Source organism: Hipposideros armiger, unplaced genomic scaffold, assembly GCF_001890085.2.
Source record: "Hipposideros armiger isolate ML-2016 unplaced genomic scaffold, ASM189008v1 scaffold_18, whole genome shotgun sequence".
In the NCBI taxonomy this organism is placed as follows: domain Eukaryota; kingdom Metazoa; phylum Chordata; class Mammalia; order Chiroptera; family Hipposideridae; genus Hipposideros; species Hipposideros armiger.
In genome coordinates this window covers 4,854,691-4,864,487 of record NW_017731368.1, presented here as the reverse complement: position 1 = coordinate 4,864,487, position 9,797 = coordinate 4,854,691, and the positions used below count along the sequence as shown (strand labels likewise).

Genomic DNA, 9,797 nt, shown 5'->3' with positions numbered 1-9,797 from the left:
GGCCAGCAGCCGCAGTGAGTGGCCGTCCAGAAGATGGTGACTGATCTGCCTCGCCCGGGAAGAGCGCAGTGATGATGCCAACTTGGGCCAGTGAAGCAACGTCCTCCACAACTAGACTGAAGAACAGAAAGACAGCAACTTGTCTGTTCCCCTTCCCCTAATTCCCCAATAAAAATCTTTAAAAAAAAAAAGTTGTGTTGCTATTTATTAAAAAAAAGAATTCAATTAGGAGATGAGTTTTTAAAAATTATTTATTTAACAACTAGTATAAGCAAATTATTATCTATCTGTTAAATGAAACACATACCATACCCAACTTCAAAGAGCCTACATTAAGTTGGTATGAATGTATACACATATGCATTAAGTTGACACAAGTAACAAGGCAATTTAATAACTGCAAATTGTAGCACAGGCTCATTCAAAATTTGAGGTCAAATCAACAGAAGTTTAGAAAGAACAAAGAAGCATTGCAAAAACAGTCTTTCATAAATGAGCTGGATCTTAAAAGGTTCTGAGGGACAGAGATTAGCAAACAGGAAGAAAAGGTTTTCTAGGTAAGGAACACAAATAACGAGGGTCCACATTAGAGGAGAAGTTTTAAGAGGGCCACGGCAAAGAGAAAGAAAATGAATCAGTCTTGGAGAATAACTTTATGAAATTGGTGATAAGGAGGTGGAATAGAAAAATAAATAATCTCTATCCTTGAGAAGCACACACTCTGATTATGTGATGCATAACTAAGAAATGAGATAGATTTTTAAACAGGAAAAAAAGAGAGAAATAAAGAAAAAAAGAAACCTTACAAGTACATGAAAGGTGCAGTCCTTACTTCCCCAATAGTGGGAAAGGCTGTACTGTTATTTACTCCCTCTCCCACCTCCATAACCCAGCAGACAACATTTAGGGGATGGCCCACTTTGATTACTGGTTTCAAGAGAACAGGTTGAGCATATTTCTTATAAAGAAAGCTTAATTCACAGTTCCTTGCTCTATGTCTTGGGAACTTATGCCTTACGAAACTGACTGAGCCAGTCCTGAGTGCTTCTCTCCAGTGTGAGTTCGCTGGTGGTGATTAAAAGTGGAACGCTGACTGAAGGCTTTCCCACACTCAGTACATTCATAGGGTTTCTCACCAGTGTGGACTCTCTGGTGCACAGTAAGCTGTGAGCTGTCACTAAAGGCTTTCCCACAATCATTACATTTATAGGGTTTCTCCCCAGTATGGGTTCTCTGATGCACCATAAGACTAGAATTATGACTGAAGACCTTCCCACACTTATTACATTCATAAGGTTTCTCACCAGTGTGAATTCTCTGGTGTATAATGAGGTATGAGTTTTGATTGAAGGATTTTCCACACTCATTACATTTATAGGGCTTTTCACCTGTGTGAAGTCTCTGATGTCGAATGAGACATTTACTCAGGCTGAATGCCTTACCACACTCACTACATTCAAAAGGTTTTTCTCCAGTATGAATTCGCTCATGGTCAGCAAGCTGAGAGTTCTGACTAAAGGCTTTCCCACACTCCTGACATTTGTAAGGTTTTTCCCCACTGTGAAGGCGCTGATGTCGAATAAGACTTTTATTCCGACTGAAGGCCTTGCCACAGTCAATACACTCATAAGGCTTCTCCCCAGTATGGATTCTCTGGTGGTCAATAAGATTTCTATTAGAACAGAAAGCTTTCCCACACTCACTACACTTGTAGGGTTTCTTACCACTGTGAAGTACCTGATGTCGGACAAGATTTTTATTCCGAGTGAAGGCTGCCCCACACTCATTGCATTCATAAGGTTTCTCCCCAGTATGGGTCCTCTGGTGATCAATGAGTTTGGAACTCTCAGTGAAAGCTTTTCCACATTCATTACATTTATATGGTTTCTCCCCGTTGTGCAGTCTCTGGTGTTGAATGAGGTGGGAGCTGTGCCGATAGGTCTTCCCACACTTGCTGCATTCATAGGGCTTTTCCCCCGTGTGGATTCTGAGATGAACTATGAGCTGAGAGGTCTGTCTGAAGGTCTTACCACACTCATTACACTCATAGGGTTTCTCTCCAGTGTGGATTCTTTGATGGCCAATGAGGTGCGAACTCCAGTTGAAGGCTTTGCCACATTCATCACATTGATAGAATTTCTGTGCCTTCAGAACTCCTTGGCGTTCTGCAGGACTGGGGGACAGATCTGGATGTTCCCCAAGTTCCTCGTATTCATCACATCCATCTTTGGTGGATTTGTCTTTATCCTCACATGTTCTTTCCAAGAAACCACTTTCCAGTTGGCTCCCTTCCTCATCTGAGGGTTGTACTTCTAGCTTCTCTAAAGCATCTTCACAGGCATCGGTAGCCTCTGGCCCCCCAGGAACCACCCCATAGAGGCCTCCTGATGTCCCATCAGAAGATGGCTCTGATCCTTTAGAAATTTCCTGCTTTGGAGGTAACTCGGAACTCTCCATCCCAGTCTCCCCTGCTGCCGAGAGAAAGAAGAAAACAGCTTTTACTCATTTCTTGTCCTATTGAGGAAACAATCATCAGAAGTCCATGATCCAAAAAAACTTCACATTCCTAGTAAGGAATGAGGTTACAGATTGAGAACAGGAGAGAAAATGAGAAATAGCTCAATTTTTTTTTCATGAACAGAAAGATGAAGAGCGGGAAGATGGCAGTGGAGGAGGGTAGACAAAGAGCCATCAGGATAGACAGAGGTCGGTCTACCACAACCATGTGAGAAAGGTAATTGGACGGCAAGTGTTTGAGGAGGATGTGACTGCCGCTTGACCCTAGAGCTACATCCAGGCAATCAGAAGCTCTTTATCCCCTCCCCTGTCCTAGGAATGTTTGATCTACTTGCCCAGGCTAGAAGCTTCCCAAGGATGCAACCTAGAGGCAGTAATGTGATGTTGAACCATCTGACCAGTATATGAGGTGTGATCAGAAAATACAGTGAATGTTTAAATAAGAAAACGTTTACAGTAAAAGACACATTGCCAATAATCTCCCTCAAAATACTCCCCTTTGGTTCAAACACACTTATTCCATCCTTCTTGTCACTTTCTGAAGCAGTTCTAGAAGTCCTCTTTCATAAGTGTCTTTAGTTGCTCTGTCATGGCTGCCTCGATAGTCTCAATCATTTTGACTTTGGGGAGGAGCCAGAAGTCTCACGGTGCCAGATCTGGTGAATAAGGTGGATGAGGACACACTGCAATGTTTTTATTTGACAGAAATTTCTGTATACCAGAAGCAATGTGTGACACGAAGCATTGTCTTGAGGGAGGATAAAACCATTTGCCCAAATGTTAATCCAGTGTTCATGATTTACGGCACACTTTAAAACACACTTTCTATCAACTGTAGCTCACACCCGACTGACTGAACAAGATGAAACTTGTCACATACTGTTACTAAGGTTCAACATGCTGCTTCCCTTATTGAACATCCTGCCTTTCCATTGGATAGCACTTAGCAGCAGCATTCACTGTATTTTTTTTTTAACAAAGACTCCGTATCACACATCACTTCTGGTATGGCAATTTCTGTCACATAAAACATTATGGTGTGTCCTCATCCACCTTATTTACTGGATCTGGCACCGTGCCACTTCTGGCTCTTTCCCAAAGTTAAAATGACCATGAAAGATAAATGTTTTGAATAGATTTAGGACATTAAGGCAGCTGCAATAGCACAACTAAAGACACTCATGAAAGAGGACTTCCAAAGCTGCTTCAGAAAGCGGCAACAACAATGGGATAAGTCTGTTCGAAGCAAGGGGGAGTATTTTTTTTTTAAGATTTTATTGAGGAATTAGGGGAGGGAACAGTGTTGGGGAATCGGTAAAGGGGAACAAACAAGTTGCTATCCTTTTGTTCTTTAGTTGTGGAGGATGTTACTTCACTGGCCCATGTTGGTATCGCTTCCCAGCTGAAGCAGATCAGTTGCTGGCCATTGGACGGTTGCTTACAGCGGCTCATGGCAGCTCACGTTGGCTGCTGGCCACTCACAGTAGCTCATGGCAGCCCACTACAACCCCACTACAGCCTAAACTGTCGCCAGCGACTCACCGCAGCCCAGCTCCAGGTCGAGCTGTTGTTCACCATCTTAACTACTGAGGGTGTAGTGTCACTGACCCATGTGGGATCCAAACCAGCAACGCTGCTGCTCAGAGCTCACACTCCCAAACCAACTCTTAACCAACGAGCCACTCAGCCAGCCCAAGGGGGAATATTTTGAGGGGAATTAATGGCAATGTGTCTTTTATTGTAAAAAAATTTTTTTTATTTAAATATTCACTATATTGCTAGATCACACCTCATATGTGACTGGACCTAGTTAAGGCCTCTACTTAAACTTTTAAGATATTGGTGGGCAAACCACCGCACTGTATTTCTGAAGCTGATGTTGAATAATATTGTATGTCAACTATAATTATATATACATACAGTCATGGGATGTGGAGTAGAATGTGAGAATGGAGTCAATGGAATGGGAATAGATAAGTATGATATCAGGAGTGGGAGGGCAGTGGATGGGGGGAGGGGGCTGTTACTTTGTGAGGGGTGTAAAGGATAACTATTGCACTGTTCTCTACACCTGAAACTAATAATAAAAAAAAATAAGAAAATTTAAAAAAAAGATATTGGTGGGCAGATGCAGAGATCTACTTGTCCTAAAGCCACCCAACACAAGCCTCCTATGTAAGTTCCCCTGCTTATTAAACCTGCCACCTACCATCTAGAGTGGCCTACCTCTTTATTCAGTTTCTTTTTGACCTCTGTGTACAGGGGCTGGTTTCAGATTTCACCCAAGAAGCTCCTGAGGTTGTGAACCAACACCAACAAACCAGATTGTAAAGAATGGTAGGATCTTACAGAAGTAACTTAGATGTTATGTCTCTTTAATAAAACAATACACTCGGGCCGGCTGAGTGGCTCAGTTGGTTAAGAATTCACTCAAAGGTTTGAGCTCTGAGCAACAGTGGTTCAAGTCCAGCCCGAGCTGAGCTGCCGCTGAGCTGCCAACAGGTGGCAGGATGGCTCAGCCAAAAAAAAAAAGTAAAAAAAAATAAAATAAAACAATACACTCTAACGTACTTTCGAAACATTACATTGTATGTTTCTGTGGTTCACAGCAAAAATGTTGAAAGCTATAGGTTCTTATTTTGAGAAGCTATAGATTCAGAAATGCTGGGGGAAGTACTGAAGCGGGGAACTGAGCTTGAACAATGGGGATCCCCTAGATCCTGGAGCTCTGGGCTGCTGGGAGGCAGTACTGCACTCCTATGAAAATTTAGAAGGGCATCAACAATTTGAAATATAAATAAAAAAATATAGCTTTGGCATCTTGATAATCTCAAATTATAAGGACTAAAGAGTTGAATACGTGCTTCTGAATTCTAGAAGTTTTTAATACCTAAGCTGGGAGGAGGCTGAGCAATCACGTTTATAGCTAAACACAAAAGTTTTGGTTCCTTTGAACACATATAAACCAAGGAAACGAATCATCATGCTACTTTAGAATGTGGACGCTGCAGATTTCTGAATCCCCGACTCCTGAGCCCACCCTCTATAGACAAGACTACTGTCCCAGACTTGTCAATCACAGAACCTGTCCTGACAACAGCACCTTCAAAGGCAGCTGCCCTTCTCCAGTCTTTCCTGAAGGGGAAGCTGAGGCAACCATGCCGTGTGCCAAGTACGCAGCCATCCCATGATGAAGCACGGGTGACTGGACAGAGTCAGGCACTACACCCAAGTGTACCTTTTCTGTAGATTAGACATCAGCCTCTGCTGTGGCCAGAGCCAAAGTTCTGTCCAAAATGACATGATATCTCACTGCTGAACCATCCTTGGAGTCCCTCTCTAAGGAAACTCGGATCAGGAAATAGGGCAAAGTGAAGGAAACTACAAGGAGGAGCTCGAGCTGAAATGATGCACGGAGAAGCCTGGCCACTAGGAGCCACAGCGAGCAGGAAGCATGAGGGAACAGAAAGTCTACTCAAGGAGCTATGAGAGGACCAAAGGTTCAGAGTGAAGACAAAGGGTAGCAGAGGAAGGATAAAACGGATATGCAGGGAGCAGCTGCGTTCCATCCCCGGTACGACAGCATGTGAACATTCATTTCCTTTTCTTGCTCAGGCTCCCAGGCTCCTCAGTCTCAACAGGCCCTGCTTCTCCAAGTCTGGTCTAGCCGGTCAGTTAGTTCAGGGTTTCCATTCCTTTAGCCTTATTGTAAGTAACGTAGCTCATTACTTACGATAACGTGAGTGGCTCTCTGTTCCTTACAACCACAAACTCTAACGAAACCACCCTAGCTCACTCCACAATGAAGTAAAGAGGACGCTGATAACTGTTAAAGCTGGGTGATGGGCGCAGACAGGTTTATTATACTGTTCTCTCTACTTTGTCTATGTTTCCCACTTTTCATAATAAAGGTTATAAAGAACAGGAATATAGCAAAGGAGATGTGAGGGATGCAGACGCTAAGGGATGGGGCCCAGAATCATTACCCAACGAGGCAAAGCTGCGGTACGTTTCCGGCATGATGTTCCGGTTCAGGCCTCTCTGACTCCGCGCTGGACCTTTCCACTGCTTCTCAGGATAGTCCACAGACAGGAACCCGAATGCTGCAGACCCCTAGAATGACAAGCTTCTATTGCTCAGAAACATTCCCAGTCTGAGCAACAGTCATCAGGGGTGCCAAGAACACAGGGCAAGGGCCCTGGTGGGTTAAGGGGTGGGGGAGGGACAACGGGAACGACACATCTAAAAGAACAAGCCCAGGGCAAGACAGAACCCATGAACTCAGCAGGCGGGGCCAGCTCCGGGGAAGCCACAGGAACAGTCTCAGAATGGCCAGCGCCCGGAGGTGAGCGCTACCTATTCCTGGGCCGAAGACTCAGATACTCCGGAAAGACAGACAACCAAGCTCACCTGGGGCCGGACCATCCGAAGCATAGGCGCCACCACTTGGTCTCCTAAGTGCCCCGCTTGGGGAAGGGCAGGCCCCCGGGAAGCACCATGAGCTGAGGGAGGAAAGAAAGCTATGAGTGGGACAAGGCCTGCCTTTGGCTCCTATAAGGTCTGTACCCCAGTGCGTGGATTCAAGAGAACCCAGGCAGCTGCACACACTCAGTCTCATGCCTCTTCCAGACAGGCATTGTCCTGAGTGTGCTGTGAATGTTCCGTGGAGGATGCGGTACGAGGTCCCTGGTCAAACAGAACTGGCTTCTCCCAGGCCTCGGCTTCAACCTCTGAGGGAAGCTATCTTCTCACCTCTCTCTCTCCCACGGCTTCCCTGGCGCCAGCCTCTCCTGACTTCCCCTCAGATCTCTGGCCCTCCTTCCCTGGTTTCCCTTCCTTCTCCTGCCCTCTCCTTTGGTTGCCCCAGGCACTCAGGCCTCAGAGCTCCCCTGTTCTCTCTGTGAGGTCTCAACGATGGTCCCAGCTCTAGTGCTGCTCTCACATTTCCTGGCTCTCTTCGCCACCTGTCACAGGCTTCCAGTGGCATACTGGATGTTTCACCTATGTTCCACATGACCATAAATTCAATTTCAAAAATGCATGTTCTTATCATCTCCTTTTCCTGTCTTCCCACGTTCTGATTCCAGACAGTGGTAAAACCACTGATTTCCTAGCTCCTTTCCTTAAACCCATGTCCAATAGATAGTCCCCGAATCACATTTAGGTTCAACACAATCTCTATCACAATCCCAGCTGACTTCCTTGGAGAAACTGACAAGCTGATAATAAAACTCAATATGGAAACTCAAGAGTTCCAGCATAGCCAAAAGAATCTTGAGAAATTAAATAAGCAGGAGGACTCCCACTTTCCAATTTCAACACTTACTTTACAAAGCACAGTCACCAAGGCAGTGTGGTGATGGCATAAGAACACACATATAGATCAATGAAATACAGTAAAGGCCCCAAAATAAATCCCACATCAACAGTCAACTTATTTTTGATGAAGGTCCCAAGAGCAATTAAAGCTGAAAGAATAGACTTTACAACAAATGATCCTAAAACAACTGGATGTCCACATAAAGAATGAAATTAGTCCCCTACGTCAGACCATAAATGAAAATTACATGGACAGCAAGCCCTGGCACCCATAGCAAAGTGGCCCCGTTACTCTGTGCAACAAGTCACAGATGATGGTCAGCTCCCCTGAAACCGCGGCACCCTCCATCCCCTAACACTGTTAAGCAAATTTAAAGAAACCATTACCTTCAGACATGATATTAAAACAAAAGCCATCCTCTCTTACATGTGTTATAAACAATACCTATTCAATGACTCAGGGACTCAGCAAGTGCTGCTGGACCCACAAAGGTGAGATGGCTGAAACTGAGACAGGAAGAAGGCTCCCACCAGAAAGCATGCCACCATCCAGCTACAAGAAGCACGTCCAGCCAGGCTCCAGGGGACGACAAGTCAGGGAAAGAACTACCTGACCAGTCATGCACACTGAGGAGGCTGATGGAAGTTTAGCAGAGAAAGAGAAATGAGGCTTTGCTCTGAAAAGAGTGTGGGAGGGGGTGAGAGGAACTATTCACAGAACAGGAGAGGAAAGGAAAATGAGAGAGGTGATAAAGTAAATAACTGAAGGCCCATGAAAAAAGACTTGAAGACACAACAACAAAAGGCAGGAGAGGAAAGGGGGCTCCAGGAGCAGAGGGGCAGACTCAGGCCTCTCCGAGCTCCAGGAGCACAAACAGGAAGCAGAAAAACTGCTATGGGGGGAGCTGCAAGTCAGAAAGAGGGAGAGTGACTTCCCAGCCAAACTCCCAGAGCAGACTGGAGAAGAGGAAGAAAACTGCAGTAAGAAAACAGCTAGAGTGCTGCTAAGGGTGAAGAGAAACCTGGCCCTCAGGCCAAAGACAAGGAACTTGGGGTCACAAGCATTTGGAACAAATGCACCCAGCAGGAAATATACATGACAATGACCTGTCTCAGGGATTTGAGACCCACAGTGAAATCTGCACCAAGAATAAGCCCCCAGGCTGCTCAGTGCTGAAGCAGCTGTGCAGAAACGCCCAAAGAGATCAGGATTTGGAAAGAGGTGATGAGAAGACTGACAAACAGGAAAAGGAGGGTGACCGCCTGGGAATACAACCAAGGACTCTAGGTCTCCAAACAAAGGGTGAGGCTGGCCTCTGCAGCCATGAACACGGGTCAAGCTGAAAACCTCCTGGGCCTTTCAAACTCAGAACGAAAGACCCAGAGCACAGGAAAGAGATGGGGGCCAGTGAGCTGAACCTGCCCAGTTAAATCCGGGGAGCCTCATGCCCAGGGTCCTCCCATGTCCCAACTCGCTTTGGAGGACAGAAGAAAAGCTTCATTCATCCACTTGTTAACATTCCACCACAGATGTGAGCCCCTGGGGCCCTGGAAACAACCTCAGCTGGATCAGGCCTCTTCCCCCAGACCTTCATACCTTAACCCATTCTCACTCCACAATAAAAAGGACTCTGAAAAGACCAGGGAAAACCCCAAGCAATCGACTGGCCATTTTTCAGGAACATTTTCTTCTTTTTGTTACTTTGATTCTTCTACTCATATGCAATGTAATTCTGTTTGTTTGCTTTCCTTTTAAAGTCCTCATTAAGTCGTCCCTGATTCCCCCGCTTCTCCTACCAGTATGAGGGCACATCGGCTTATTTTATTCACTGGTAATAAGCAAACAACCAAGATGCTTCCAGTTCATACTTTAAATGTTAAAATAAGACTGAAACAAATATCTCAATTAAGAAATAAATTCAATCTCAGTGCCCAAAACTTGGCTTCAAATTGCCATTCTC

At 45.1% G+C, this 9,797-nt stretch overlaps 1 protein-coding gene across 2 annotated transcripts in view; it reads right to left on the bottom strand.

The window, feature by feature from the left end:
- Positions 1–233: 233 nt before the first annotated feature.
- Positions 234–9,797, bottom strand: part of LOC109376988 (zinc finger protein with KRAB and SCAN domains 7-like) — a 17,233-nt gene continuing 7,669 nt past the window's right edge. Inside the window, exons 2-4 of one of the 2 annotated variants that reach the window (XM_019633185.1) lie at positions 6,928–7,019; positions 6,504–6,630; positions 234–2,471 (exon numbers count right to left, since the gene is read on the bottom strand). In XM_019633185.1, the coding sequence (XP_019488730.1) occupies positions 1,015–2,471; positions 6,504–6,630; positions 6,928–6,951 (1,608 nt within the window). In that variant the 5' untranslated portion in view covers positions 6,952–7,019 and the 3' untranslated portion in view covers positions 234–1,014. The remainder of the gene's footprint in view (positions 2,472–6,503; positions 6,631–6,927; positions 7,020–9,797) is intronic. The other variant, XM_019633177.1, reaches the window with a different exon arrangement.